This window comes from Suillus paluster (genome assembly GCF_016628075.1).
Source record: "Suillus paluster strain FC165 chromosome Unknown EDB91scaffold_1, whole genome shotgun sequence".
Taxonomy (NCBI): Eukaryota; Fungi; Basidiomycota; class Agaricomycetes; order Boletales; family Suillaceae; genus Suillus; species Suillus paluster.
Genome location: NW_024537561.1, coordinates 1424483 through 1450586, shown reverse-complemented (window position 1 = coordinate 1450586; position 26104 = coordinate 1424483). Strand labels below are relative to the sequence as shown.

Below are 26104 nucleotides of genomic sequence, written 5' to 3'. Positions count from 1 at the left end.
CATCACTTGGTGCGGTTTAGTTGACGATGCACTGCCACAGACTACTTAGCTGCTCCCCTAGCTGAACATACCACGGTATCTACGCACTCTACTCATACACCACGGTGCGATGCCACGGAAAGCGAACAAGTCACCATCTCCAAAGAAGATGAAGCAGAAAACTTTGGCCGGTTTTCTGTTTTCCTCCTCTCCACCTTCAAGTCCACCCCCAGCACCTGTGAAGAAGAGACAGGCAAAGCGGAAGCGCGAGGTTCTCGCTGTTGACTCGGACGAAAGTGATGATGCGGCACAAGATAGCGATGTTGGCGCGATCAAGTTTGAACCTGAAACTATCGATATCAGCGATGAAGACAATTCGCCACGCCGACCGAGTACTAAACGGCGCAAGAAATCCCTTGTTGTCACGGACAGTCTGCCAGACATGGCAGGAAGTGATGGCTCACTTGAGGGTGGTATTGGTATTCCTACGCGATGGAAAGGGAATAAGAAGAGGAAGAGGAAAGCAATAGCAGATTCCGATGAGGAATCTCAACCTCGCAGACCAAAGTTAGTCAAGGGTGCCAGACCTCCAAGTCCTGAAGAAAGTGTTATAGATGAAGTCGACGAGAATCGTAAGCTCCGTCTACTTTCATCCTCGCGATGCTACATCTACTACCAGACATCATCGAGTCGCGTTTCCGCGCTCGCGACAAGAAATCAACATTTCAAAAACATCTTGAGAAGTTGAAGAGTGGGTTTATACCCCTGAAACGTGAAGTTTCATCTCATTGAACATTCTGTAAGGTCTCAAGGGCAAGAAACGCTCGGGGATCAACCTTGAATCCTCGGAGTCGGACGCCGAGTCGCCGGAAGGCTCGGTGGTGCGACCCTTCAAGGATGCGCGGCCAGATCGCGATGAAGATACTGAGTCCTCTAGTGTGGAACATGATCAGACAGACGAAGATGATAACTTTATTGTTGAGGATGACGAACAAGGCCTTTCGCCTACGCGACTCCCTATCGCTTTCAGCATGAATACCCACCAAGATCTCACCCATCAATTCAAGATCGTCTGCCAATTATTTGTTCACATGGCTGTTCGTTCTACTACTGAAAGGCGCCCATTCATGCAGAAGATGCTAGAAGGTCGGCATGCCCATTGTCATTGGAAGGAAACCGCTAATACGGTATGCGGCAGCGGAGGAATATTTCTCTGTCCCACTTCAGGTGATGCGACGGAAATTATCTGGGATGAAAGACTCGCTGGTCACGTCCTCAGTCTGGAAACCCCAATTCAAGAGGCCGCTTGAAAGACACCCTGAATTCCAATTAGTAAGAATGACATTCAGCGTTCCTCAGTGTGATGCTTGCAATCTAGGTGGGAGAGTATCCACACTGCTTGGCCGAGTGAGTGGCAAGCCATACGACAAATATGATTTCGAGGCATGTTTTAGCTCGTCCGACTCTGTTCTTCACAACTGATTGCGAGTAGTCGGAGTCGGAGGACGAGGACGAGTCATCAAGGTCATCAGAGACTGATGATGATGATGATGATGATGATGAATCTTGTGTCAGACAGTTTCATCTCGGCCGCTTCTGCGCTGCTCGGACACAAGTTTTCCACGAGTTCAGTCACTGGGAGGTAAGATATCTTCCGAGTATTGCGTTCATTGCTTGACAACTTTGAACCCAGTATCACTTGTATCACTCCTTGTTGCGGGAGATCGACGAAGTTCTCGATGACAATCGCGAATTTTTCCGAGTCGCTTTCGCGGGGGGTGTCAAGCCTCCCAAAAATATGCGAGATGCAGATAAGGTTATGGACTGGCTTGATCAGCGTGGATTAGTGGAGTTCGAGTGGCAGAAAATTCGCGAGTTGATGGATAAAGCCAGGAATTTAGAAATGCGCGCCAAAAGGGGAGGCAATCTGGACGACCTGGATATCTAACTGTGGTATCTGTATATTCGTTATCTTTGTTCACACTATGACTTGTACCAAGCAACCATTTTTCTTCTTTGAATGCGATGTACTGCATATGAACTAAAGCATAGGGGTGACACACAAAAGAGGAATGTGTCCCACGGCTTGTCCTTTCATCCTCGACTTCTGAGCGCTCAGCGAACGCGTTCATGTCATACTCACATTACCAGCCAGGGCAGCATCCAGCTGGGACAACATATCCCTACTACCACCCAGGTGCCCCAGGTGCATATGCTCACCCTCAAACTCCAGGCTATCCAGCCTACCACCAAGGCTACGCTACAGGTGTGACTGGCTACGGCGCATGGCCGTATCCATACACCTATATCCCACAGCAGCCTGCACAAGCTTCTTCTCAACAGGCAATGCGACCCACAGTACAGACAACGGCACCGCCCGCGACGACAGCTACACCCACTCCAGTCGCTGCTACCCCGAAAGCAACCACATTCACGTCCTATACCCCAACCTACGCACGAGAAACCGTTCCTGCCACTACAGGTGGAGGTACTGGGCGCAGTAGGAAACAAGCAAATTTCAAGGGCCTCTTTTCCAAAGAACGTGCGTTCTGTTGGTTCTTCTTTTGGACACTCTTCAGCCCGATTTCTGCAGTGAAAAACCTCATGTATGGTTTTGGTGATGATCGTAATCCCGCGAATGACACAGTAAATGTGATGGAAGAAATACTTGTTGAGTTCATTGCAGACGTTGTGCGTGTCTTTGTTTCTTGGTATTGTGCTATACAGATATGTGAGTGCCGAAACTCAAACAAAACATTACTTGGGGGCAGTGTCAAACTGCTGGTGGTCCACAACGGAAAACGCGATTGTCTATCGAAGACCTTCGTCGGGCTTTGTCGAGGCTCGCAGATGCGAAAAAGCTAGCTCGTATGGAAGAGTTATTGTTCATGCAGGAGGACATCAAGCGTGCTCGGGCCCAGTTCGAGGAATCTGACATCACGCAGTCAAAGGAATACTAGAACAATTACTTTAGTATACGAGCTGTCTCATTTTCTACATATTTTACTACATCTGTATTCTTGATATCATGGCGTTGCAGATCCATTTACCGATGCCAACATTGAACTGAGTCTCCGCTCCAGCAGCATTACTTTCTTGCAGGCATAAGGAGCTGATCAAGACTAGCAAGATGGCAAAGTTTCACTGAAACAGTTTTTCCACCTCCCATGAAATGGCGATTGAGGTAGGAGTGGCTCGGTTACTCTTCCATAGCATCTGCGTCTTCGCCGTTCGTTTGTTCTTCGTCTTTTTCTGCCGAAGAGTCTTGTTGGGCCGTACGGCCTTGCACACCTAAGATCTGAGTCAGTAAAAAATGCGACCTTCCGTGATATTTGCTAACCTCCGCTTTGTGCCAATGGTTTCGCATGTTGTTGCAGCCACTCTTCTGATTCCCAGACTGTTGGAAGGAAGGACTGAGACTGGCTGCAGGAACTTCAAGGAATGGCACGTACTAGCTCTATTTCCATCCGGAGGCTGCAAGCCCTTCATAGGCTTAGCTTGGTTGACTTTTAGTACTCTGCCTCTTAACTCGTTGAGATCCATGTTGTCGATTGCATCCAGAGCATCTGCAGGTGAAGAGTATGTCACAAATGCGAAACCACGATGTTTGAATTCTACGGGGAATGAGCATATAAATAACTGTTCACGTTTGTCTACTTGCCTGTCGGTTGTGATGGATTGGTTGGTGCTGGAGGCAGCTGTACTTCAATGATGTCACCTGTGGTTTTGTCTCGTACAGTATAAAGTCGTCGCAAAAGACAAAGAACACCCACCGAAAGCCGAAAAATGCTCGTAGATTACCGTTTCATCAACGTCCTCCCCGATGCCCCCGATGAAAATGGTCTTCTTACCCTTGGTGCCTTCTTCCATCGACTATGACAGTACTAGCATTAAGCCAAGTTGCGAAGTATTTGTCTGCTTAGTCAGCAGGCTTGGGATTCCATACTATGATACAGGTAAACAACTCCAGAAGTGATGTCACGAAAGACATCCGTACATCCGTCATCCGTCACATCCCAGCATGTCGCCACACTTGTATAATGGCGAATTCATTCATTCAAACGTTCTTGAGATCAGAATAACATGACGTCTGCATGCCCATCTCTATCCCACTCCAATTTGTTGTCCCTTTATCATTTCCTTTGGCAGAAACAAGACCAGTCTATCGTGAGGCGAGGGTTGAACTGTGATGTCTTAGATTTGGAAGACTTTGACCAGTTAGTCTGTCTCCTCGCTGGCCCTTAAAATGATATTGAGGGGTCTGATACAGCGTGCATCCGTTCACCTTTGACGCCATTGATCTATCTGGATGTCCTAGTGTCAAGTTACCAAACGGAGCAACTTCCATGCTCATCCGCTCAGAGTACGAATTATTCTTCGAACGCATCTCCGCGATTGAACGTAATTTCATCATGCATGGGTCGGCAGGTATAGGTAAGTCGACTTGCTTCCAGAGGCGTTGCTACCGAATTCAATCAACTACCCTTAGGGAAGACGCATTTCTTAGCATATCTCCTCGTCAGGCGACTTCTCGCTCGCCAACCGGTGACGTACCAGGTTGACCAACCAGACTCGTGCGTCATGTGCTTCACCGCCGACGGGTTCTTCACCCTCCCGGAGGAAAACAGCGAGTATCACCCTCTGTTCCAACGCAAAGACGTGTGGCACCTCGTCGACAGCGCGCACGAAGACCCAACCACGCACCCGAACACCAACCACACTAAGGCGCTGATGTGGGGCACGTGCGGCAAGGCCATCTTCACCACATTTGGGCCGGGCAGCTTGGGCTCCAACGTTGAGTGGTCACCTGGATATGATGTTTCTCTCCGGCGGTGGATGAAACCTTGTACTTGGGACGAGATCTTTGCGATGAGGTAAAGCATCGTGTTTAGCGCTCTCCATCATCACTGACCATCGTCTTTAGTGCTCTTACTGCAGACAAGCACGACCCAGAGGCTCTGCGATGGTCCTACATCCACTTTGGGTCCAACGCGCACACCTGCTTACAAGTGACTCGCCATGCCAGCCACGCCGATCATTATCTCAACGGGTTGGAATGCGCCCACGATAATTTCTGGAGCCTACATCCCTCACTGCGCGAACTAGAAGCCCAATATAGCCGGAACCTCTTCGCCGTCCAACCTGGCGAAACCCGCACAGAGCCGCTGCCCTTCCCCGTATCGCAGGTTGCCAGTAGGCTCATCGCAGATGGGATCGCCTCCTTAGACTCCTCCGATGCCAAGGATGCTGTTAATAATCTGCTCAACTCAGAGGATACCAAGGAGGCGGGCGAGATCTTCTACCGTGAGGTTGTGGTAGCGCTCATGTCCAGGTTCGGCGGGGCCTTCGAGCTTGGATGTCCCGATTCACAAGGACATTGCCGGCCAGCGCACGAAGACCTTGTCCTGCGAGCCAAGTTTAGCGTTGTGTGCAAGGAAAAGCGGACCGTGCCTTCAAGGTACACATACCGCACCCAAGGCGAACTTGCCGCGCTAGCCGAGAAATATCCGCACATTCTCCATTCCCCTGAGGATGCGCTCATCCATCCAGGAATTGATGCGATTATGTTTGATGCTGGCACGTCGACAGTATGGCTTATGCAGGTGATGTACGGATCCCCACGCCCAATATCTCCGCAGGGTCTTCTCTTCCTGCTTAGTGCCATACGAGGCAGCGCTTACGAACCGTCTCCCATCCGCCCCTGGAATCTCGTGTTCGCATCACGCGGGCAGCCACTTACAAACCTCCTCCAGCTAAGCGGTTCCAAAAATACACAGTTTTTCACCTCCGTATTCTGGGACCCGCGCATCAAATTATACGTCATGCAGCTTCGCGACACGGACAGCGGCATGTATTCTTCAAGCACCCTGTACGAGAAGTGGGGCTTCCCTTACAAGACACCACGGAGGAGCTTGCCCAGCTTCCCGCGGCACCTTGCGAATTCGCTGGCGCATCTGGTACGCAGGCCATGGCGTGCAACTGGATCGGAATGTGCGGATCAGGCGACAGCAGGGCTTTGGGGTACGCTTATACGGACGTCGGGAGTGCCGGGAGCTCAATTGCTCGGGGAGATGACGAGCGAGCAACCGGTTGGTCCCAATGGGTTTCACATGAGACTTCCTGGGGGTAATGTACAAGAAGAAGAATTCCGATCTGCCTAGCTATTCGTTAGCGTAACGATGTATTTATGTACGATATCTACACTATTCTGCCCCGAGTCGCTTGCGTCCAACATCACACCTCGACGATACCACTGGTTGTCGATTCATCGCTGTTCAGTGTGACGCGGTGACGGTCATCAGCACAGCCACATATCCCAATACAGAAGGAACGATTACCGACAAATTGTCACAAAGACACAACGAAGACGAGCCGGCTTTTTGACTTTCACTCCCAAGTCCAAATTTCATTCCAGCTGCTCGTGGTCCCTTGGTAGCGTGGCTGCCTATCACCTCCGGCCACTTGCTGCCATCAGTTTTTTGACAAGCGGTTAAAATTCATAATGTAATTTATAACGAGGAGAAAACACTGCCTAATTTGACGCGGTTACAACATCATTTGTTCTTTGTACAGGTGTGCCAATGAAGCCTAGTGTCATCCAGTGGACGGATTTGTGGTGAGCAGTCACACCTCCTATGTCGGCCTGAGAAGATACACCCTCGAAAATGATATCGGTTCGTCTATATAGCCTTGCAATCATCGCACGCCCATACTCTTACCTCTTTTTTGGTAGTCGTTTCTTGCAGCCTCTTCTCTTCGACCGTGCCCGTCGAACTTTTCTCCCCCTGAAATACCAATTCCAATTGAAATGCCGTACCCCGTCAGTCAAACGATCGCAAGTTGTCTTATATCACCCACGGCATGCTATACTCATTTGAGTTTTCTGACTTATTCGTACGTGCAGGTGCATGCGTTGGACAACGCTTCTCTGTGGGTATTCGTGACGGTTGCAGTTTCTTATCCTTCAAAAAGCCAACCCTCTGACATATCTCATCATGTCTTCATCCACTGAATGGGACCTTGAATCCCCGGCGTCCAGCACGCCCTCATCCGCATCTTCCTGTGATGAAGACGAAGTTAATGCTCGTGTTTCGCCTGACTGGGCGAAACACCGCTGTCATATCGAACGCAGGGGCTTCCGTTTGGACACTGTCCGGGATGTAAAAGATTATTATCAGCACCATTGCAGCAACATCGAGAAGCGAGAGCTACACGCATATTTGTCCGGCTATTACCGCGCCCTTGCGAGGACCGACGAAGATGCTCTTTGCAAAGATGCTGGTCTGGTGAGTTATATAGGCTATCAGGTTCCACGCGAGACGTCACTGACCAGATCTTAGCGAGAAAGCCTCTTCAGGGCAACCCGTTGTCGAGATGGGATGAAGGTAATGGTTAAGGCGGTACATCGGGATAGCAGGGAGCTTGACATTGTCCGGTATCTGTCTGCGCCAGCTCAACAGCGGGATCCCATGAATCACTGTATACGTGAGCTTCCCAAACAGATCGTTAAACTGAATTCATCATCGAAGAAATATAGCTATTCTTGATTTGATTGATGCGCCGCAGGATGATATATGTTTCATTGTTATGGAGGAATGGTCACCAAATATGTTTCCAGAGGCTCCAGTCAGTCTGGGCTATCTCCTGGTAGCATTGTACCATTGTATAGAGGTACGGAGAGGATTTACCGAACCTGTATATTATACTAATAGCTTCCCTCCAGCATATTGCATTCATGCATCGACATCGCATCGCGCACTTTGACATCTCGCTGCGCAACTTCCTCACGGATTATAACGGTCGCTATGCTTGCATAGATTATGAGCTCAGTCACCGAATAGATGAGCCATCTAGTCCACGGATACTGTGCTCTCGAGGGACGGAGGTGCCACCAGAAGTCGAGCGTGGTCGACCAAGTAACCCGTATATGGTCGATGTATGGGCACTGGGGGTTCTGATTCTCAGAGCGTGCAAGGTTTGTACTACATACTGTCTTCCCACAGAACCACGATTAACGCGTGACTCAAATAGCTCGCTGAATTTCATGTTCCTGAAGTTGTGGATATAGCTAAATCGATGCTTAACGAAAACCCTGATAAGCGGCCGCCCGTCGCTGCAGTGCTGAGGGAATTTCAGCGAGTAGTGGCGGCGATGAGAGAAACACCATTCGACTGTCATGCCTCTCCCTAGCATATTCTTTGTGCACGCATTTCGAAGCTCGACATATAATTCATCAGACTTGACATGGGACATTTAATATTGATCACTTACATAACGTCAGGTAATATTTGCAAGTAGTACTATTCATACAGGCCCTTGGATCCATCTCTACGCTTATGATACCAGATCGTCACCTCCGCTAGCCACTGGCACTTCCTCTAGTTTCCGTCTTTTTCTTTCTAGGTAACGTGCACGAATATCCTGCACGTCCTCTTGCGTGTTCCGCTTCAATATTGTTCGCTGTCTTGCTTCTTCCTCATTTGCCTCTTTCTGCTTCGCCGCTCGTTCACGTTCCTCTTCCAGCTGTTGCCTGATTTCCCGTGCGCGGCGTTCATTGATTTCTCTCCGGCTTGCTGCTGTTCCTACCGCCTGGTGAGCTTGAACCTCACTCGTGCCGGTAGTTTGCTTCGGGATCTGTAGCCCAAGTCGTCGGGTGTTGGGAGCAGATAAGTTTAAGCCAGCAGAGAGCAATTCACGCTTGTCAACGATTTGGTTGTCATCGTTGAGCTCGACGTCTTTGCCCTGCTCTCTAGCAAATTGTGCAAGCTCGAGGTCTGATTTCGGCTTCAATTCGGGAGGCTTCGTGATAGTTAGATTTGGAGCGGGCCCTTGTGGACCAACAACGCGTTTGGTCTCCGTTGCTGCCACTGCCTCTTCGTGCTGTTGTTCTGAGTCTTCCAGGAGTTTACGGTAGAAATGAGCCATGCCAGTCGGCGCTCCCTTCCGTTTCTTTTTCTCCGCCTCTAAGACATAGATTAGCAACAAGTTGGTATTATCGCAGTGTCGACGTACCGTCTCTCTGTTTCTCTTCCTCCTCCGCTCTCCGAACCTCAGCCATTTGATCCTTGTATGCCTGAGTGACGAAGGCCTCTTTGTCGGCGAATTCGTCTCCTTCGGCCTCCCTTTCTCGTTGCATCATCTTCTCTTCTGCACGCAAATGATCCAGGCGTCGTGTGGCAGCTGAAGTTAGAAGGCCTTCGATGTACTTGGGCTGTATAACGTGATTGGCAAACTACTTCCAGGCTGTATGGATGAATATAAGCGCACCTTTCGTCGTTTGGCATCAACTTCTTTCGCCTCCTTCTGCTTGAGCTTAACATCTTGCATTCTATCCCAAACTTCATCATACTGATACACCGTAGCATCAACCTTCATCTCCTGCTCCATGCGTTTCCTGGCGGCCTTCGAAGATTCAACATTCTGAGCTAATAGCTTCTTGTTCGCTGCTGCAGTCTTGTTGTCGAACAGAGTAGGAGCAGCGTCGACATGGTCGTCGTCACCAAAGGATGCAAACGCTGCTGATTTCTTGAGAGGTGGTGCCGCACCGACTGGCTTTGCAGTCTTGTTGGGGAGGGAGAATGAGAGCTTCATGAAATGCTGGGTTATGTAAGCCTTAAGAGCTGTTTGATAAACTTGTTCCTTTGATTTTGAATGCAACAGCCATGGCTCAAAGTGCCTTCGACCGCCGGCGGATTAATGGACCAGAAGAAAGCTTTCCGCCCTTGTTCGATGATGATGATGAGGATATCAAGCTAAAAACTCAGCGCAGTCGCGCACCTGGCGATATCAGGTCAATATGTTGGTGCCTTGTCTCTGCGCCTATGTCAAATGACGCTGACTTTTTTGACAGTCCTCCAGCCAGGCCTAATAAGCCAGGCCAATGGATCTGCATACATCGAGACAGAGAAAACTAAAATTGCATGCGCTGTGTACGTCTGAGACCGCCTAAATCTCCCTCGGGCGTGCCTTTCCTGAGTACTGTCATAGGTATGGACCGCGGCAGTCTAAGACTACTACCTACAGCGAAAAAGGTCGGTTGAACGTTGAAGTCAAGTTCACTCCCTTTTCGTGCACGCGTCGAAGGGCGCCGATACGCGTAAGTTACACCTAAACCAAGTACACAGTGTATTGAATGTCATAGGCCCCTCAAGGACGCTGAGGATAGATCACTTGCTGTATCAATACATCAAGCAATCGTATCATCAATTCGCCTGGAGTTATTCCCGAAGTCAACCATTGATGTTTTTATCACGATCATCGAGAACGATGGAATTGAAGGCTGTATCGCATCTGGATCGTTGGCTGCAAGCACTGCACTTGCTGATGCGGGAATTGAAATGCTGGGGCTCGTTGCATCATGCTCTGCTGTACGTTGTGCCCTTCCCCGTTTGCAATCCAGCTTATATCTGGGTTTACAGGCTATCATTGGTGACAGCATTCAACTTGATCCTAGCGAGGCTGAAGCACGGGTGTCCAGCGGTACTGTGATACTTGCTTGTATGCCGGCTTTAGATACTATCACTAGCATTTGGCAGTCGGGACAGATGACCGCCGACATGGCTTTGAAGGTAACACTCTCCAGCTACTCACAGCAAACACTAACAAGCTCTACCACAGTGCATGGAACAATGCCACGAACGGTGTATTGACATTCATTCGATAGTTGCGCAGTCTCTACTTGAACACAGGAAAACCAATTGACATTTGCTTTCGGTCCACGAGGTATCTTGTAACTTTCCCACATCAGCGTTGGCTTGGAACTTGCTTGCTGGATGAACATCAGAATTCTCAGTTTTTCACTAGGGTGGTTCTAACTTCACAAACAAACTTCCAAGCCTGTCGCTTGTCGCATGTAGCAACCACCGACACAGTGTGAACGATACCCACCCGCCAGTGATTGATTTATTTCTCCGCGAGGTCTTTGATGCGCAAACGTGTTTTGCACATGCAGTTGTTAGTTGTATTTAATAGACAACTTCAGATATATCGCCTCCGCAAGTAATTGGAATATACAATCTAAAGACGTCTACACGAGTTCGAGAATCGGAACAGCCGTTTGTGTCACGAACTCGTGGTTCTTTTCAACCGCAACGAACGGGGCTGAAAGTTTCGGGATCCGGATTTGTTCAGACAGCAGTCACGTTGCACTCACTAACGACCGAACCTTCATTTGATGCCAGAAGTGTTCTACGACGACGATCTTTCTCCGCCTGCCTCTCTCAAGTCATCGGAGGAGCACCACCGTCTAACCTTCGGTTCAGCCAATGACTCGTCAGACTCGCTGCGAAACCTCGAGCTCTCGGAGGGACCTATGTCAGAGAGAGGGCGGCCCAGGTCATACTCAATAACAGGCTTCGACTTCCAGCGCGACCTACTACCCTTAAGCTCGAGTTTGAGTGAGCCGGATACGTCGAGAGGGGAAAGTGGGCAGAAGGATATTACTTTGCTGCATGGTAAGTCACACTCCTTGGTACGTGGCGAGATACAAGATGTTCACAGTGCACAAAAGGTATCGGGCTTATCGTCGGGGTTCAAGTCAGTTCTTTTCTCTACACAGTGCCATACATGCATGTCTGATATGTTCTTTGGAAGATTGGATCAGGAATCTTGTGAGTGACCAACCAGACAAGCTCAACCCCAATTTGCAACTCTTGGTTAGCTCCTCACCAGGAGTTGTCGTTGCGAATACTCAGAGCGTTGGGGCTAGCTTGGTTGTATGGCTTGTTTCTGGATTGCTTGCTTGGACGGGAGCCAGCAGCTTCGCAGAATTAGGGTTCGTCTGTACCGCGCGTCGTATTACTTGGCGATAGCTGAATACCTTGGTTTACAGCTCCAGCATACCGCTGAACGGTGGAGCGCAGGCATATCTCGCGTACGCGTATGGGCCACTTGTATCCTACCTGTTTACTTGGACAGCGATCGCAGCACTGAAACCTGGTTTGTCTTCTACCTGTCTTCCAGTCTTATATATACAGCTACACACCCAATCACATTACAGGTGGAAACGCGGTCATTAGTCTCATCTTTGCTGAATATATGAACCGGCTCATATGGCACGCCGCCCGTGACGAGGTATCACCAGACGATATTCCCCAATGGGCTATCAAACTCACTGCGGTGGCAGCAGTGCTCGTCGTTGTTGTGATATGTACAGCTACGCGGAATTTGGGCACTAGGGCTGCTGTGGTGTTCACTACGGTGAAGGTGCGTTTGTTGCTGGTTGATCTTGTTTTCATCTCAAAATGGCGCAACCTTAGATCGCCGCCCTCGTGAGTGTTATGATATGAGTATCGCGTTGAGACTTATCTCTTGCCAGGTGTTTGTGATCGTGCTGGGTATGATACAGCTGATTCGGGGGAAAGCGTCGGAATCGTTCTCACAGCCACTATTTGAGGACTCCAGTCATAGTCCGTCAGCATATTCGTTAGCTCTTTACTCTGGGCTATGGGCATTCGATGGATGGGATCAGGCCAACTATGTCGGAGGAGAGATGAAGAACGCCGGTAGAAATATTCCAAGAGCCATTCATGCAAGTATGGTGATCGTGATGGTAAGCAACAAAAGTGCCATTTGAGGTGCATAAACGTTGAACCCTTTTAGATCCTTTTCTTATTAGCGAATGTGTCATATTTCGTGGTGCTAGACAAAGTCACCGTTGGCGTGAGCAACACGGTTGCCATGGATTTCGGTCGAGCACTCTTTGGACCAGCGGGCGGTGTAGTTTTTGCTGTGATGGTTGCGGTCTCTTGCTTCGGAGCGCTGAACGGTAATGTTCCTTACATCGTTCCCGGGTGCTCGTACTTACCTCCCACAGGGAGTACCTTTACTTCTGCACGCCTCATCTGCGTCGCCGGTCGAGAGGGATACATTCCTGCCATGTTTGGTCGCCTGAATAAGTCGAGGCAAACGCCAGTCAATGCAATTCTCCTCCAAGCGGTCATCACTATCGTGTTCATCGTTTTCGGAGGTGGTTTTCGTTCGCTGATCAACTTCTCCGTTGTGGCGTCCTGGTCATTCTTTTTCCTTACTGTATGTGTGGTGCTCTGCAAATGTTGTGATTCTGATTGGCTTTTAAAAGGTTTTGGGCCTTGTCATACTTCGTGTGAAAGAACCTATGCTAGAAAGGTGAGCTGTCGGAATCGTCTGTCGTACAAAGTTAACCTTACATCAGACCTTATAAAACATGGATTGTGACCCCGCTGACGTTCTGCGCCGTAAGCTGATGATTACACTCAAGTGGACTGACTGACACCCAATGGCAGGTCGCGCTATTTTTGCTGTGTATGCCAATTATCGCAGCCCCCCTAGAAGCTATGGCTGTTTTAGGTAACTAATGGGAGCACTGCTGTAAACGCCGTTCTAATCTTGCCATCCACAGGTTTCGTGTTGGCAGGAATACCAGTATATTACTTGACGAACCTTGATCAAGCCAGTTTGCCTGCCTTTCTTGGTAGGTCACTATTTTTACGTCCAGATCAAATGATGACACCAATGTGCTTTTAGGGTTTTTCAGTACTTGTGTTGCTAGAATTAGAGGTCAGCCGTCCGCGGGCACGGGATGGCAAGCGGTGGCCACGGAGGGTGATGAGGTGGAGATGGTTGATAATCGGACTTCACGTTTAAGCAGTTGATGATGCAACCCACGATCTTATGCATAAGGTCGACCAACGCTTCTTACGTGCCACGCATTGATACTTGCTGGGCCAATATTGCTGGTTCCCGATAATATCCGATTCAGCACTGTGCTGGCTATGCGTGAGATTTTGGACTGCAGTCGGCAAGCTCCGTCATGAGCGGGTGACAATAGTGATTGCGCGATCTGGCTGACGCGCCTTTTTAGTTCGTTCGTATAAGAGCAAGCGTTGTTGTGAAACAGGGACCCACACCATCAACTTGCCATCCACTCTTCAAATCTGTATTCTTATATATCTATTTGTACAACATCAAGTATGGCAGCTGAGCACAAGTATCAGCTTAATGTTAAGGTCTGTTGTGGATAGATCTGTTTGGCGCCAGCCTAACATGAGCTGCTTATTCCATAGATGACTTGCGGAGGTTGTTCTGGAGCCGTCACCCGTGTACTGAACAAGGCGAAGGAGGATGGTGCGATAGTAATGATGAATGAGGAGTGCAAGGCTGACCGAATGAAACATACTGATAGGATTAGTGTCGAATTTCGATGTGAGCTTGGAGACCCAGCTCGTGGACGTGACAGGTCCTATCGGAGAAGAGGCCTTGGTGGAGAAGATTCGGAAGACGGGCAAGCAGGTGAGTCCAAGATCGTGGTTTTCAGGATGATAGCCTAATCATTGGTATGGCTTTTAGATTATCTCGGTCAAGGCTCTAGATAAGTCCGAGGCTGCAGTGGTCTGAAGTTAATACCGTGGAATGCCGCAGGCGATGGATCACAGCAGGTTTTGCAGAGTTATTCTGATATCCTAGGGATTGCCTGACGACTGTTTTAACTCAGAGAGCTGTTTCAAGGTTTTAGGAGTAGTTAGTGTCTATTTATTTTAATCTGAAGATATATCTTTATGATGATTGTAGACGGATTAGCAATCGGACTAAGTGAGCTTTGATCGTCAGGGTCATAGAGACACGTGGCACGTGGTATTGACGTGGATTATGAAGTTCGCTTAGTCGCGTTGGCGGATGGCCGTTTGGTTTGAGACCATTGAACTTCTCAGCAGGTGTGACTTTGACCGCCATGAATAGCTCCAGCACTTTCTTTGGATTCGGCCTACCCGTGTTCTGATTTTGACCTAGGGTCCCGGTGCCGAGTCAAAAGAACAAAAAATTCCTTACCCTGCACTGGTCGTGACCTCATCCGAGTCTTCTCTCCTTAAATTTCCGTTCCAACATTTCGCAGGAGTTTTTGTAACATACCGTTATTCACGACTGGTCGTGCTACTCTTTGATAGCGCTTGCCTAAGGCCAACCTCTATGTCCTCGTCAAGTGGTGCGACGGTGTCGACCACCGCGTTTCTTACTGATCCCACTACCCCCGCATTCTCAGACGATCTTGAATGGATCACGGCATATCTTACAATTCATTCCCTAAGTGTCCCTAGTCGACGCTATTCCTTTTTTCTCTGGATTGTCGTTGTTTTCTTTTTTCTTGCCTTCGCCGTCCTTCACTGGACCGGTTCAAGGGGCGGTTTTCTTGGAACGCACTGGACAAAATGGTCCCTCCGTCGACGAACTTGGAGAAAGAAGCACAACCTGGCACTTGCTCTCAAAAGGAATGATCCTCGCCGCCAACCCAGTCCTTTGCCTTCCAATGCTCAACTTCTTTGCTTGACATTGCTCTTGGGAGGTTCCCTAGCACTTACCTTTATCGGCCCGGACTATATTGCGCCAACTCTCAAAGTCTGGCAAATTCGCCGAGACATTGTCCTCACTGAGTCGCAGCGTCGGAATTTTATTCCTGACACCACTCCCTATTTGCCACTTCAACCACAATATACCATCAGTAAAGCATGGTGGACCTCATCTGCGCGCGCAGGGCAAATCGCGTTCGCTCTATTTCCTCTTTGCGTGCTTTTCGCTCTCAAAGCTCCCCCTTTCGCAATCTTCGCCATTCCTTTCATGATACAGTTCTTCTTCGACAAACTCGCCTGGCTTCATCGCTGGACAGGCAGGCTAATATGGTTTCTCACATCAATTCATGTCACCTTCTGGAGCGTCCAACTCGTTCGAGATCATAAACCCAGTACCGGTCGCATTGCATACGTGTACGCTTTCTCCTATATGCCATTTATCTTTGGCTGGATCGTGAGTAGCTTTTCCCTATCATGCTGAAAATTTGACCAATTATTTAGGCGTTTGCATTGCTGACATTCATAATTGCTCTATCGGTGCACCCCATTCGGAGGAGTTTCTATGAAGCCTTCTATTTCTTACATATTTTACTTGTCCCACTCGCGCTCGTCTCTGCTGCATTCCATCATCCCACACTCTGGTGGTGGTGTTGGGGTACTCTCGCAATTTGGGCTGGTGAACGCATCTGGCGATGGACTTGGTGGTTTGCCACCAACCCCTCCATTCTAGGTATCTGTTCATCACGAAAGCGCCCGCACTCTACAATACATTCCTCTGACACCTGGGAGATGGAACATCTTCGCCGCCAGACACTGCGCACACACACCGATTCACAATCCCCCAGCCCTTTGAGCCCATATTATCAGTCCGACAAACAATCAGTAAGGTCACTCACTCGTCCTTTATCCGCGCGATTCTCTCCCGAGGGGGACCCTGCTAGGTCTCCAGTACACTCCCCCTCCCCATATATCCCCCCTCCAGGGTATGTCCACGCTGAACTCCTCTCGGGGCATACAGTGCGATTGCGTCTTATAACTCCTGGATTTCTACCGTGGGCTCCGGGTCAACATTTCCTCATCAGAATCCCTAGCGTGTCCCGATTCACTACCCATCCTTTCACCTGCGCCTCTGTATGTGACTACGAATCACCGACAGACGAGGGCCGTTTGATCGTCATGCTCATCCGTGCAAGAAACGGCTGGACGCAAGATTTATGGAATTTAGTGTCACGCATGACCGCTGAGATGTCACCCGGTGACACCCCATTCCCTGCCGCAGATAATCTTCCTAAGCAAGGTGTCCTGTTGAAAGCATACGTGGATGGACCTTTCGGGAGCTCGATTCGTGCCCGTTGGGGCAATCACTCAACGGTCCTGATCATCGTTGGTGGCTCGGGTGTGAGCTTCGGCTTGTCTGTGCTGCAGTACATTTGCATGTGCCTTTCTGGCCGGGACGGGAGGAATCTCGGCGGCCGTCCCGGAGGTTGGGGGAAGAAATCATTCCAGACCCAACGAGTGCGCTTCGTGTGGCTTATCCGCGACTACTGTAAGTGTTCGATAACTTGCATTCTATCGTTATAAGCCAACGTGACTCGTGTGTAGCTCACATACAGTGGTGCGCTTCTGTTCTTCACCGATGTCTTTCCTTGGTACCGTCGTCTGCATTGCAGATTGACATCTTTGTTACCAACTTTAAACCCATCGCCATGAAGGAATCCGATCTGCCTCCTTTGCAGGTTCCCCAGCGTCCACTCTTTGCTTCCGAACCTGTCCAGGTTGAGGACCTGCAGCCTCCTCACCCATCCTTTGCACGTGGTGGTCGATCATACCTCCGCTCTGATTCTAACGACTCCATCGAAAGCCAGGAGAGTGATGTTGACCTGGGATACTACGCTGGAGAATCCGAATCCGAGGACCCAATACCGCCAGAGGATGTGGGTTTAGCACACGAGTCTCACATACTCGAGTTGACGAACTTCGACGGAGACAATGATACTGCTATGCCGGGGGAACGCAGTCTGTCCCGCAAGGTGAAGAAGGAAGGCAAGATGCGGCGAGCCCAGTCGCGTAATTTCGCCAATGCACTTGCTGCAAAGAAGGAGTTGGATGAGAGAACGGTGCGATTACTGGACCCTACCGGTCGTCCTAGCAGTTTGGGGCAGGCTGCAAATGGAATGTCTGGTATCTCTGCCGTCGCAGGACGTTCTACGGACAGACTAATCCCGATATCTACCACTCCGGACAATAGGTGGTCTGAGATATCAGGGGACACGAGTTTCGCTTCGCCCATCTCAATGTATGGTGATTCGCCGACACGCGGTCGGCAGTCAACGTACCCTGAGTCTCCTTTCTCCAGTAGTCGACCTCCTCCAGTGAGTCGTGGAGCGTCGGCAGCTTCTATCTATTCCACCAATAGCTGGGATTGCAAATCAGAAGCTGGTAGTTCCCGCGGTTTGTTATCATCCTCCGCACCCGATGGCCCGCTCGATTCGATCCAGTTTGACATCACCGAGGAAGAGGCGCAGGATATCAATATTGTTGCAGAGCTTGCACGACCTGGTAAACCCAAGCTCGACAGGATCCTTGCAGATGAAGTCGAGCAGTCGAAAGGCTCTGTGATTGTTGCTTGTAAGGTCTATCTCCCGCTCGTTTTCATGCGGTGCTAATTTGTTCTGCCTAGGCTGCGGTCCCACCTCGCTTAATGCGATGGTGCGCAAAATCATTGCCGCGCAAATCGACCCTGCGCGGGTGTGGCGAGGCGATATGCGCGGGTCGATAACACTTGTATCGGAAGAATTTGAATATTGACCTTGACATTGACTGTAACATTTTGCTGCACTTTGCATTGGATCATATTTTTTATTACAACGCGTCTTGCATTTTCCCCACCGCAATATTTTATTGCCCTTTGCATTGGACCATATTTTTATTACCACGTATCTTACATTTTCCTCGTACATTTGCATCTCATCTTGACATCGTCATCGTGGCTGTGTGGACATGGGACTACTAGAAACCAAGAACTGTTCATCAATGTATTCTTTGTTGCGTCGGTCGACGTACGGATAGAACATCAATTAGATACTGCTGTTGATTGACATTCATCTTCACTGGCGGCTGATGAGACGCGTCAGGACGCATTATACGGGTGGCTTGACGATTCCCTGGCTGATCTTGTAGTAGACCGTCGACGTGTCTTCTGAGGTGATGGCCACATAAATCTCTGTGGGTGAAGGCTCGAGGCTGGTAAAAGCAGCCCGAAGCCTGGTGATGCTTTGAACATGGGCAGGTACAACAGGAGCACTACCGGACGCACCACGATGTAGATATCGACTCGGATAGTGAGCAGGGTACTACAACGCAGACAGACGGCCCTCGGTCGGTGTCCTGTCGTGCACATCAATGAGATTCACGCTCTGACGCGAGAAGATGCTAACAGTGGTTGGCCGTTGGCCTTTGATCCCGGCTCGTTTGCAAGCTGGAAGGTCGAGGACTTCGACATCAGTCCATCTTTGTGCTGAACAGTCTGCGTCAGCCTGAACGGACAATATTATAAAAGCTGCGTACCCAGAGTCAGGTCATTGTATACCTGGAACAACGCGCAACCGGTTGCAGGATACTTTGCGAGAAGTGGCGAAAGCACTGGATACTACATGCAGAAGAGGTGTCAGGATCCAGTCGTGTGGTGAACAACTAATACTTGCAGATGGATGATTCTGCATGAGAGCAGATTACGGCCAAGGGCCCTTGGACGTAAAAAAAATTACGAGAATTACTGAGGAATCAGAATGCACTCGTATACGCGTAGTGGAAGTCTACATCAAGAGACACATTCAAGATATTCATCTTGGTAATCTTCGGCATCGTGAGGTCTCTACTCCTCGTTGTTAGCAGGCCTCTGCGCCTCGGATTCAGCACTTCAAACTGTCGTCCACTACGGTCTGCATTGTTGATATCACGCAAGAAGAGCACCATGTCAGACGCTGGTAGCTCGTCTATCACGGTACCCGAAGGGTTCACCCTCCACACGGAAAACACGTCGCACATCTTGATTTCATCAAAGGAAGAGGCATTTTTGAATCCAGTTCAGGAATTTAATCGGGATCTTAGCGTCGCGTGCATCAGAGTATGGAGTGAAGAACTAAACAGGGAGAAGGAAGCAAAGTGGAGGCAGGCTCAGGAGAGACGAGCGAAAAGGGAGGCAGAGGCAGAGGCGAAGACAGGACAACGGAAAGAGCAGAAGAAGGCAAAAAGTGAGCATTTCTCCTAAGGTATTCAATTCAAAGTCTTGAATAATGGTCTCAAGCGGAATCTGCTGAGCCGAGCAATGGTCAGGAGGATGATTCACCAGGAGATGTTCCTACTACCGGAAGTACATCTGAAAGCAACAAACGAGACGTGGGTGGTTTTCTATCTTGCAATGACAAGACTGAAGCGCCAAAAGTATCGGCCCCATAAGTTCGTGCTGCTGGAAGCCTTGTCAGCAACTGGTCTTCGGTCCATCCGCTATGCAAAAGAAATTCCTCTTGTGAGGTTTGTATCTGAGTCTTGTGAACAAGCATACATCTCATAACTCTTCCAGGTTCGTCATTGCGAATGACCTGTCTGCATCTGCCACTGCTGCCATGAAGAGAAATGTAGAACTCAATGGTCTTGGTCCTTCTCCTGATCCAGCTGAGAGCGCATCTACATCGGAGCACCAGCCAATCCCTGATCGCGGAAAGGTGAGAATCAACGAGGGTGATGCATGGTAAGTCCTTGGTTCTCGAGCTGCGGTTTTGTCTGAGGTACATACTATATATGCAAGTGCACTCATGTACAACCATCGCACAGAGAAGACACGCGTCGATGTTGTCGACCTAGACCCATATGGCACTGCTGCGCCTTTCATTGACGGAGCCGTTCAGTGCATCAATGATGGAGGCAAGTCAATTCAAATGCGTATTTCACATCGAAGATTCATGGACATTTTATAGGACTCTTGTGTGTCACATGCACAGACTTGTCAGTGCTAGCGACGACAAACTACCCTGAAAAGTGGTGCGTACTCGAACCTGCATATAACTGACTAATGTTCATTTGATGCCGCAAAGTTTCTCAAACTACGGTGGTATTCCTGTCAAAGCGGAGTACTGCCATGAGGCGGTATGGGCGTCCTCATCGATCAATTCAAACCTCGCTAACGTCCCTCAAGGCACTTAGGCTCGTGTTAAACACACTGTCAACTTCTGCGGGTCGCTACGGAAGATATATCGAACCCATTCTATCTCTTTCCATCGATTTTTACGTCCGCCTCTTCGTGCCGCATTCACTCTGCGCCAATAGAAGTCAAAAAGGCTGCCAGGCAAGTTGGGTTATGTCATGATGTTAATATGTCGTCATGCAACTCGTTCCTAGCAAAACGGCAATGTATTACATCTGCCAGGGTTGCCAGTCATTCTATGAGCAGCCGTTGGGTCGGATGGTTGAAAAAACTCACGAACGTTCAGGTAACGTAAATATCCTGTTCAAAACTCACGCAGGTCCTCCTGTCCCACAAAAATGCACCGAGTGTGGCTCTGCATTGCATGTGAGTCCATCTGACTCGAATCATGAGTTATAGTCAAATTGTTGCAGGTCGCTGGCCCGATGTGGTCTGGTCCGTTGCACAATAACGGCTTCATTTCAAAAGTGCTTGAGCACTTGGAGGGCAACCAAGACAAATATGGCACAGCAGTCCGCATGAAGGGAATGCTTACAGTGGCCAACGAGGTACGATCAACAGCACTGCATTTACGTTAAAGCCAACTGATCCCGACCTTTTAGGAGTTGCACGTCCCATTCTACTTCACGCCATCCCGGATAGCTGGCCTCTTCCACTCGGTCTGTCCGCCTTTGGATGAAGTGGCGTAGGTGGTTATCTCTTTGTTAGCAGCCATGCGTTGAACACTATTTAGGTCTGCTCTGCTGAATGCCGGTCACCACGTATCACGTTCGCATGCTTTACCCGGCTCTTTGAAAACTGGCGCAACACGCCAAGATGTGCATGACATATTCAGGTCCTGGGTGAAGAAACACCCCGTGAGAATGGACAAGGTTTCCGAGACCTCACTCGCAAGGCAATTACTCGCCAAGGAAGCGAGGCAAGTCCTGATCTAAGATACATACCCTCCCAGCTGATCACAGACTATAGGGCGGAGGCTAATTTCACGAGACACCCCCGCTCCGTAACGCAAGCATCAAAAGTAAAGCTCGTCCGCTACCAACAAAACCCAACACCCAACTGGGGCCCCGGTACAAAAGCAGACTCCGGAACGAAGCGCAAACGCGAAACAGAAGATGAATAGCGAATAAATCTTGTATGCACGCATCGGTACAGCAAATATGCATTGTAAAAAAGATACATTGTGCGTCTGGGCCATGCTAATAACATTAGGTAAACATCCAAAGAAGTGGGGTATCATGCCGAGATCTCGATAGTTGGAATAGACTTGAGAGCTACATTCTTGTTAGAAAATCCTGCGTGTTTCTTGACGGCGAGCCAAGAGTGCTGGAGCAGCCCACCAGCGCTTGGACGAGCTGAATGATTGATATCGAATGTTTTGGTAAGGAAATCCTGAGCCTCTGAAGAAATATCCGATGGTATAGCAGGCTTCGCGGATTGACCGATCTGCGCAATGTTCATGAGAGCAATTCAAATAATAAAATGAACAGCCCCAACCTTGAAAATCGCCTGCATCTGGGTGAGTTGCGCCCAAGGATGTTCGCCGGTGAGCATCTCGACAACTAAACATCCCACGCTCCAAATATCAGCAGCGGATGTATGGGCCGTCTGCTTCACAACCTCCGGCGCCATCCAAAATGCTGATCCTTGCAACGACGGGCGGTTCATTCTTTTCCCAGTGAGAAGATCTGACAATCACCGCACGCTCATCAATGAAAAAACCGGAAATGCCAAGAACCAATATGGGAAAATTACTCACTGCCGTCAACTTTTTTTGAGATGCCAAAGTCTGAGATTTTGATGCCACCTTTGTTGTCAACGAGGATATTGGCACCCTTGATGTCACGATGTATGATGTCTCGTTCGTGGAGATAGTTGAGACCCTGTAAGATTTGTCGTACAAAGTTCTTGACGAGCGGTTCCTCGAAGGCACCATAGCTACGCAACAAAGCAGTGACGGAACCACCAGGAACGTATTCCAAAAAGATATTTAGAAAATCATCGTCGACCGAGGAGTCTGGTATATTGTCCGAGGGGATCAGGACTGAAATAGCGTGGAATGGGCGGACTTACAGAGGTATTGAACGATATTTGGGTGCGAGAGATCTTTGAGAAGGTCGATTTCTCGTTCCAAGGCGCTGAGCATGTTCTTCTTGCGCTCTTCATTTGGAGCTGACCCTCGTGGTAGCTCGACTTGTTTCACTGCCATCAGAAGACCGTTTACCGCATCCATGCCTAGGTAGACTTTTCCGAATGATCCAGCGCCGATGAGCGCGCCTTTAATCCATTTGCCTAGAATAGTTCGAGTTATTGCGCATACAGTGGAGGTGGTTTTGACTTACCACCGCTAGAGTTCATAGCCTGGCCGGTCTCGTCTTCCTCTTCAACATCCTCGCTCTCATCTTCATCTTCATCCTCCTCGAGCACGGTATCGTCCTCTGAAAGACTAGTCACATCATCAATATCAGGTTCCACCTTCGTCCAATCTTCAGCCCCCTCAACGCCCATATCAACAGCCATACTCTGCCTTCGATTCTCCACCTCAGCAGTGATCTCATCCACAGTCAACAAACTGGCAGTATCCGACCGATCACGCTTGCTCCTCAATTCAGTCATGAAACTCATTCGCTTAGACGCATTCGAGTTCGACCTCGGGCGTAGAGGACCAGTAAGGTCTTCCATAGACTCCGAAAGCGATATCGAAGGGAACGTCACGGGAGGGAGTAATTGAGGTTTCGAATCGACCGAAGAGAGCTTCTCAACGTCATCGCCAGTTAGAATCACCGATCGTCCGTCTTCAGTGGATATCGATACTCGGGGAGGGTCCTCGCCTATCGAAGGTGCTGCTAAAGATCGTGTGTCGGGTATGGTGGAACTGGTAGAGATGGTGGAATTACGTTTGGAAGACATCGTTCGTACCGGGGACATCGAGCGCTGTGCCGATCCCGAACCTTGCGTACTGGTACTGAATCGCGAAGGAAGGGGCGGAGTGAGCGATGACGTACTGTTCCTTTTCTCCCCGCTTACGCTCGAAGCACGGAGCATCATGCTATGCCGTGCATTCCGTAACAATTTTCTTTCCGTGAAGGGAAAGTATTCAGTCAAGTGCGTCGTAATCAGTTCGCTCGGCGGACGTTGACCGAAGAAGTTACGCAGTTTTGAAGGCTTCTTGGCGGAATTTACGGATGGGAGGGGGTGTTTTGGTTGGCCTTGTGTTGGAGATGCGGAAGGATCGAGGGCTTTTTCGGGGTCGCGTACGCCAAGGCCGCTGAGGACGCTGATTGTGCTTGCTCGTTTGATAGCACGTGCCTTTTGACCCTGCGCATCGTCAATCATGGGGTGTGACTGTCAGCATCAAGCTCGTGATCGGATTCGGATGGCCTTGGTGGGATGATGGGAGAAGTGGGGCTGATGTTCCGGGGAGGGTTTTCTCCGAATATTCGCTGGAGATCTTTAGACCGTTTTGTGCGTCCGCTTTTGCGGAGCGTCAGGCCGCGCTCTTTGACTGGATCATCGGTTGAGCTGTGGCAGACTGCTAGGAGTTCTGCTTCGGAGAGTGGTTTCCCTTGAATGTAGATGTTAGACTTTTGGAAGAAATATAAGAGGAGGGATCAAACCTGAGTCGTTCGTCTCGTCCCATGCGAGATATACGGACCATCCATCTACACTGAGTCCACCATCATCCGTCTCGACGCGGCTCGTGACGTCATTCCTCCTCGAGGAGCCCACTTTGTCAGCTTTCTTGAGAACCTTTTCCATCACCTCGATACCACCCGCGCAGTCAGCGACATCGACGGTATAAGACCGCTGTTCTTCCGGCACGATGAATTTGACCAGTTTACGGCGGAGATGATCCAATACGGCATTGTGAGCTGTAGGGTTGAACGGACCACGTCCGACGGCGAATGCTGGGGGTGACGACGATCCTGATGATGATGCTGAGCCCTGTGGCTGAAACGACTCGTTGATAGGGGACAGCGCAGACCCGTTCTGAGCGGGGGCCTGCAAGGATGCAGGTGCTTGCACGGACGCATATGGGTGTCCGGTCGTCGATGGTCTTTTCGAATTGGTGGGCGTAGGCGCAAGAGGGGAAGGAACGCCACTGAAAGAGATGTTTCTGTTGTGCGCGGCGTTTGCAGAACGTGTTAATGAGGGAGATCGTGATGCCAGGGGAGATGCAGATTGGATAGGTTTGGACGGTCCTGAGCGGGGATCTGGGGGCAGGCCAAAAGACCAGCTGCTGGGCTGGGTTGGAGTTGTGAGCATATTGGAGGGGGTGGAGGTAGGTGCTGGTGGGAGGGGTGAGTTGGTGTAGTTGGTTGCGTCTGCTTGGTTGGGGGTGCGCGTGCGCGGACCATTGACGGGATGGAGACTGCGTGAGGTTACCCGTGGGGGCTGAGGTGGTTGTCCCCTTGGTGCGGGAGGAAGGGGGGGCAAGGAGGGGCGGGAGGATGTGTAGCTGTTTGGTGTTGTGGACTGGGGAGACGGGCCGATTTGGGGAAGTGGGCGAATAGTGGAAGGGTTGCGCATGGAGTCGCTTGACTGTGGTTCTCGGATGATACGGGGGAGGTCCGGGCGTCCTGAGCTGGGGGAGAGAACTAATGGAGCGGGTCTGTTGCTATCGAGGCGCTTGTGGGTTCGAGATGTGGGGGAGGGTTCTCTGGAAGTTGAGAGTTCGCGTGAGCTTGTGCGTGCATGGGAGTGATCTACGCCATTTGTTCTTGGGGATTCAAGGAGACGAGAGTCAAGAGAACCCAAGAAAGCCCTTGTGTGAGCGATGGCGGATACGGAGGGGATTGTGTTCCGTGGTGAACATTTGGACCTTAGGTTCTTGACGGCATTTACTATGCGTAGCCTGTCGCCGATACTGGCAATGCCGATTTCTTTTAGGGTATCCTGGTCCAACTCCAACAAGATATCGCCACGAATGTCATTATTTTTGAAGGAGTCGATATGTGTAGGACATCTATTATCAGCGAGCCAGCGAGCGACGTGGGCGTCATTCCAGGTGCGTAAGAAATCGGCAAAGGTAGTTCCGGGAGGTGGGTCGAGTGTACAGCTACTGGACATGGGTGTTGCTGGAAAGGATGATTGAGTACGGGGGGAAGCGATGTTGATGAATGAGCGGGAGGTGGTAAGTTGGTGGTCGATATGACGGGTTCCAGTTGGTGAGGTCGGGGATGGAGAGGATTTAGAATGGGCAATGTCGAGTATAGGCGAGGAAGTTGTAATAGCAGCCATCAATGATGGTTTGTTTATATTTGAGTTAATGTAGAGTGGTATGTAGGACACTGACGGTATGCTAATCACTGTCTGCGACGTCGACAAGCTAATGTTGAAAGTTCCTGATCACGACTGTGGCTGTGCATTCCATAAATGACCATCATAGTTGAGGTGGACAACTCGTGAGATCAGTGATGATAAGTAGATATTAGACTTTTATCACACAGAACGACGACCGGAACGCCTTCCATCCCTTTGACATGCTTCGCCCCCGGAACATGACCTAGAATTTGTCATGACAAACTATACTTGGGGGGAACAATCCACGATACGGAAAATGCACAGGTCCGAGATCAGTTGAGTGGGTATCTCGGATCAC

General features: G+C 49.8%; 13 protein-coding genes across 13 annotated transcripts; 9 read left to right on the top strand and 4 right to left on the bottom strand.

Annotated features, from left to right (window-relative positions):
- Positions 1 to 19: 19 nt before the first annotated feature.
- On the top strand, positions 20 to 2015 carry EDB91DRAFT_1094178 (uncharacterized protein). Its single transcript, XM_041316865.1, has 6 exons — positions 20 to 611; positions 659 to 730; positions 784 to 1125; positions 1178 to 1422; positions 1472 to 1621; positions 1673 to 2015. Exons 1-6 carry the CDS (start codon positions 110 to 112, stop codon positions 1925 to 1927), a joined length of 1566 nt encoding a protein of 521 aa, XP_041184568.1. The 5' UTR covers positions 20 to 109; the 3' UTR covers positions 1928 to 2015.
- Positions 2016 to 2073: 58 nt separating this feature from the next.
- Positions 2074 to 2946, top strand: EDB91DRAFT_1094176 (transcription initiation factor IID, 18kD subunit-domain-containing protein). The gene is made up of 3 exons (XM_041316864.1): positions 2074 to 2521; positions 2573 to 2670; positions 2751 to 2946. Exons 1-3 carry the CDS (start codon positions 2110 to 2112, stop codon positions 2937 to 2939), a joined length of 699 nt encoding a protein of 232 aa, XP_041184567.1. The 5' UTR covers positions 2074 to 2109; the 3' UTR covers positions 2940 to 2946.
- Positions 2947 to 3895, bottom strand: EDB91DRAFT_1094172 (RNA-binding domain-containing protein). The gene is made up of 5 exons (XM_041316863.1): positions 3753 to 3895; positions 3641 to 3697; positions 3432 to 3593; positions 3320 to 3376; positions 2947 to 3270 (listed from the first exon to the last, which is right to left on the bottom strand). Exons 1-5 carry the CDS (start codon positions 3847 to 3849, stop codon positions 3179 to 3181), a joined length of 465 nt encoding a protein of 154 aa, XP_041184566.1. The 5' UTR covers positions 3850 to 3895; the 3' UTR covers positions 2947 to 3178.
- A 60-nt stretch (positions 3896 to 3955) lies between these two features.
- Positions 3956 to 6199, top strand: EDB91DRAFT_1094168 (uncharacterized protein). The gene is made up of 5 exons (XM_041316862.1): positions 3956 to 4196; positions 4250 to 4413; positions 4469 to 4853; positions 4904 to 5383; positions 5447 to 6199. The coding sequence occupies exons 1-5, from the start codon at positions 4063 to 4065 to the stop codon at positions 6138 to 6140; spliced, it is 1857 nt and encodes a 618-aa protein (XP_041184565.1). The 5' UTR covers positions 3956 to 4062; the 3' UTR covers positions 6141 to 6199.
- An 811-nt stretch (positions 6200 to 7010) lies between these two features.
- EDB91DRAFT_1006020 (kinase-like domain-containing protein) lies at positions 7011 to 8133 on the top strand (the record flags this gene model as incomplete). Its single annotated transcript, XM_041312316.1, has 5 exons — positions 7011 to 7265; positions 7320 to 7464; positions 7517 to 7650; positions 7703 to 7954; positions 8011 to 8133. Coding segments are annotated over 5 exons (909 nt in total), but the record flags the coding sequence as incomplete, so codon positions are not given.
- A 180-nt stretch (positions 8134 to 8313) lies between these two features.
- EDB91DRAFT_1076685 (coiled-coil domain-containing protein 55-domain containing protein) lies at positions 8314 to 9570 on the bottom strand (the record flags this gene model as incomplete). Its single annotated transcript, XM_041314878.1, has 3 exons — positions 8314 to 8942; positions 8992 to 9190; positions 9247 to 9570. 3 exons carry the CDS (start codon positions 9568 to 9570, stop codon positions 8314 to 8316), a joined length of 1152 nt encoding a protein of 383 aa, XP_041184563.1.
- Positions 9571 to 9599: 29 nt separating this feature from the next.
- EDB91DRAFT_1094139 (3' exoribonuclease family, domain 1-domain-containing protein) lies at positions 9600 to 10972 on the top strand. The gene is made up of 6 exons (XM_041316861.1): positions 9600 to 9777; positions 9830 to 9908; positions 9967 to 10075; positions 10131 to 10346; positions 10398 to 10547; positions 10597 to 10972. Exons 1-6 carry the CDS (start codon positions 9642 to 9644, stop codon positions 10678 to 10680), a joined length of 774 nt encoding a protein of 257 aa, XP_041184562.1. The 5' UTR covers positions 9600 to 9641; the 3' UTR covers positions 10681 to 10972.
- A 180-nt stretch (positions 10973 to 11152) lies between these two features.
- On the top strand, positions 11153 to 13610 carry EDB91DRAFT_1041673 (amino acid permease-domain-containing protein; the record flags this gene model as incomplete). The annotated part of the gene is made up of 14 exons (XM_041312940.1): positions 11153 to 11432; positions 11489 to 11514; positions 11572 to 11588; positions 11639 to 11752; positions 11810 to 11916; positions 11978 to 12198; positions 12296 to 12529; positions 12580 to 12745; positions 12794 to 13008; positions 13058 to 13104; positions 13151 to 13193; positions 13242 to 13305; positions 13358 to 13429; positions 13483 to 13610. 14 exons carry the CDS (start codon positions 11153 to 11155, stop codon positions 13608 to 13610), a joined length of 1734 nt encoding a protein of 577 aa, XP_041184561.1.
- EDB91DRAFT_1094108 (copper chaperone taha) lies at positions 13482 to 14625 on the top strand. Its single transcript, XM_041316860.1, has 5 exons — positions 13482 to 13756; positions 13820 to 13964; positions 14022 to 14082; positions 14141 to 14247; positions 14305 to 14625. The coding sequence occupies exons 2-5, from the start codon at positions 13929 to 13931 to the stop codon at positions 14350 to 14352; spliced, it is 252 nt and encodes an 83-aa protein (XP_041184560.1). The 5' UTR covers positions 13482 to 13756; positions 13820 to 13928; the 3' UTR covers positions 14353 to 14625.
- A 203-nt stretch (positions 14626 to 14828) lies between these two features.
- Positions 14829 to 18268, top strand: EDB91DRAFT_32712 (uncharacterized protein). Its single transcript, XM_041326867.1, has 4 exons — positions 14829 to 15753; positions 15801 to 16845; positions 16902 to 17927; positions 17980 to 18268. Exons 1-4 carry the CDS (start codon positions 14923 to 14925, stop codon positions 18105 to 18107), a joined length of 3030 nt encoding a protein of 1009 aa, XP_041184559.1. The 5' UTR covers positions 14829 to 14922; the 3' UTR covers positions 18108 to 18268.
- An 84-nt stretch (positions 18269 to 18352) lies between these two features.
- EDB91DRAFT_32708 (tRNA intron endonuclease) lies at positions 18353 to 19146 on the bottom strand. Its single transcript, XM_041326866.1, has 5 exons — positions 19004 to 19146; positions 18867 to 18948; positions 18737 to 18816; positions 18616 to 18686; positions 18353 to 18563 (listed from the first exon to the last, which is right to left on the bottom strand). Exons 1-5 carry the CDS (start codon positions 19019 to 19021, stop codon positions 18440 to 18442), a joined length of 375 nt encoding a protein of 124 aa, XP_041184558.1. The 5' UTR covers positions 19022 to 19146; the 3' UTR covers positions 18353 to 18439.
- Positions 19130 to 21681, top strand: EDB91DRAFT_1094101 (tRNA methyltransferase). The gene is made up of 14 exons (XM_041316859.1): positions 19130 to 19552; positions 19606 to 19697; positions 19744 to 19832; positions 19882 to 20049; positions 20107 to 20222; positions 20276 to 20339; positions 20393 to 20444; positions 20494 to 20598; positions 20636 to 20643; positions 20697 to 20868; positions 20916 to 21050; positions 21105 to 21187; positions 21236 to 21421; positions 21472 to 21681. The coding sequence occupies exons 1-14, from the start codon at positions 19273 to 19275 to the stop codon at positions 21623 to 21625; spliced, it is 1704 nt and encodes a 567-aa protein (XP_041184557.1). The 5' UTR covers positions 19130 to 19272; the 3' UTR covers positions 21626 to 21681.
- On the bottom strand, positions 21682 to 25919 carry EDB91DRAFT_1094096 (Pkinase-domain-containing protein). Its single transcript, XM_041316858.1, has 7 exons — positions 24120 to 25919; positions 23849 to 24067; positions 22845 to 23792; positions 22576 to 22794; positions 22262 to 22519; positions 22000 to 22190; positions 21682 to 21948 (listed from the first exon to the last, which is right to left on the bottom strand). Exons 1-7 carry the CDS (start codon positions 25741 to 25743, stop codon positions 21739 to 21741), a joined length of 3669 nt encoding a protein of 1222 aa, XP_041184556.1. The 5' UTR covers positions 25744 to 25919; the 3' UTR covers positions 21682 to 21738.
- Between the last annotated feature and the right edge of the window lie 185 nt (positions 25920 to 26104).

Excerpts from the sequence above, each read along its gene's own strand:
- EDB91DRAFT_1094178 (XM_041316865.1), top strand. The coding sequence starts at position 110 with ATGCCACGGAAAGCGAACAAGTCACCATCTCCAAAGAAGATGAAGCAG. Across the intron at positions 731-783 it reads ACATCTTGAGAAGTTGAAGA|GTCTCAAGGGCAAGAAACGC; the intron begins GTGGGTTTATAC and ends ACATTCTGTAAG. Across the intron at positions 1,622-1,672 it reads ACGAGTTCAGTCACTGGGAG|TATCACTTGTATCACTCCTT; the intron begins GTAAGATATCTT and ends CTTTGAACCCAG.
- EDB91DRAFT_1094176 (XM_041316864.1), top strand. The coding sequence starts at position 2,110 with ATGTCATACTCACATTACCAGCCAGGGCAGCATCCAGCTGGGACAACA. Across the intron at positions 2,522-2,572 it reads GGGCCTCTTTTCCAAAGAAC|TGAAAAACCTCATGTATGGT; the intron begins GTGCGTTCTGTT and ends CGATTTCTGCAG. Across the intron at positions 2,671-2,750 it reads TTGAGTTCATTGCAGACGTT|TGTCAAACTGCTGGTGGTCC; the intron begins GTGCGTGTCTTT and ends ACTTGGGGGCAG.
- EDB91DRAFT_1094172 (XM_041316863.1), bottom strand. The coding sequence starts at position 3,849 with ATGGAAGAAGGCACCAAGGGTAAGAAGACCATTTTCATCGGGGGCATC. Across the intron at positions 3,594-3,640 it reads CAATCCATCACAACCGACAG|AATTCAAACATCGTGGTTTC; the intron begins GCAAGTAGACAA and ends CATTCCCCGTAG. Across the intron at positions 3,271-3,319 it reads ACCATTGGCACAAAGCGGAG|GTGTGCAAGGCCGTACGGCC; the intron begins GTTAGCAAATAT and ends CTCAGATCTTAG.
- EDB91DRAFT_1094168 (XM_041316862.1), top strand. The coding sequence starts at position 4,063 with ATGACGTCTGCATGCCCATCTCTATCCCACTCCAATTTGTTGTCCCTT. Across the intron at positions 4,854-4,903 it reads GACGAGATCTTTGCGATGAG|TGCTCTTACTGCAGACAAGC; the intron begins GTAAAGCATCGT and ends CATCGTCTTTAG. Across the intron at positions 5,384-5,446 it reads CCAGCGCACGAAGACCTTGT|CCGCACCCAAGGCGAACTTG; the intron begins CCTGCGAGCCAA and ends AAGGTACACATA.
- EDB91DRAFT_1094139 (XM_041316861.1), top strand. The coding sequence starts at position 9,642 with ATGGCTCAAAGTGCCTTCGACCGCCGGCGGATTAATGGACCAGAAGAA. Across the intron at positions 9,778-9,829 it reads TGGCGATATCAGGTCAATAT|TCCTCCAGCCAGGCCTAATA; the intron begins GTTGGTGCCTTG and ends CTTTTTTGACAG. Across the intron at positions 9,909-9,966 it reads ACTAAAATTGCATGCGCTGT|GTATGGACCGCGGCAGTCTA; the intron begins GTACGTCTGAGA and ends GTACTGTCATAG.
- EDB91DRAFT_1094108 (XM_041316860.1), top strand. The coding sequence starts at position 13,929 with ATGGCAGCTGAGCACAAGTATCAGCTTAATGTTAAG. Across the intron at positions 14,083-14,140 it reads GAACAAGGCGAAGGAGGATG|GATTAGTGTCGAATTTCGAT; the intron begins GTGCGATAGTAA and ends ACATACTGATAG. Across the intron at positions 14,248-14,304 it reads TTCGGAAGACGGGCAAGCAG|ATTATCTCGGTCAAGGCTCT; the intron begins GTGAGTCCAAGA and ends TATGGCTTTTAG.
- EDB91DRAFT_32712 (XM_041326867.1), top strand. The coding sequence starts at position 14,923 with ATGTCCTCGTCAAGTGGTGCGACGGTGTCGACCACCGCGTTTCTTACT. Across the intron at positions 15,754-15,800 it reads CATTTATCTTTGGCTGGATC|GCGTTTGCATTGCTGACATT; the intron begins GTGAGTAGCTTT and ends CCAATTATTTAG. Across the intron at positions 17,928-17,979 it reads AGGCTCTGTGATTGTTGCTT|GCTGCGGTCCCACCTCGCTT; the intron begins GTAAGGTCTATC and ends TGTTCTGCCTAG.
- EDB91DRAFT_32708 (XM_041326866.1), bottom strand. Across the intron at positions 18,817-18,866 it reads ATACAATGACCTGACTCTGG|CACAAAGATGGACTGATGTC; the intron begins GTACGCAGCTTT and ends CAGACTGTTCAG. Across the intron at positions 18,564-18,615 it reads GAGTCGATATCTACATCGTG|GCTTCGGGCTGCTTTTACCA; the intron begins GTGCGTCCGGTA and ends AAGCATCACCAG.
- EDB91DRAFT_1094101 (XM_041316859.1), top strand. The coding sequence starts at position 19,273 with ATGTCAGACGCTGGTAGCTCGTCTATCACGGTACCCGAAGGGTTCACC. Across the intron at positions 19,698-19,743 it reads CTGAAAGCAACAAACGAGAC|TATCGGCCCCATAAGTTCGT; the intron begins GTGGGTGGTTTT and ends AAGCGCCAAAAG. Across the intron at positions 20,340-20,392 it reads ACAAACTACCCTGAAAAGTG|TTTCTCAAACTACGGTGGTA; the intron begins GTGCGTACTCGA and ends GATGCCGCAAAG.
- EDB91DRAFT_1094096 (XM_041316858.1), bottom strand. The coding sequence starts at position 25,743 with ATGGCTGCTATTACAACTTCCTCGCCTATACTCGACATTGCCCATTCT. Across the intron at positions 24,068-24,119 it reads GGACGAGACGAACGACTCAG|GGAAACCACTCTCCGAAGCA; the intron begins GTTTGATCCCTC and ends TCTACATTCAAG. Across the intron at positions 22,795-22,844 it reads GGCTATGAACTCTAGCGGTG|GCAAATGGATTAAAGGCGCG; the intron begins GTAAGTCAAAAC and ends GAACTATTCTAG.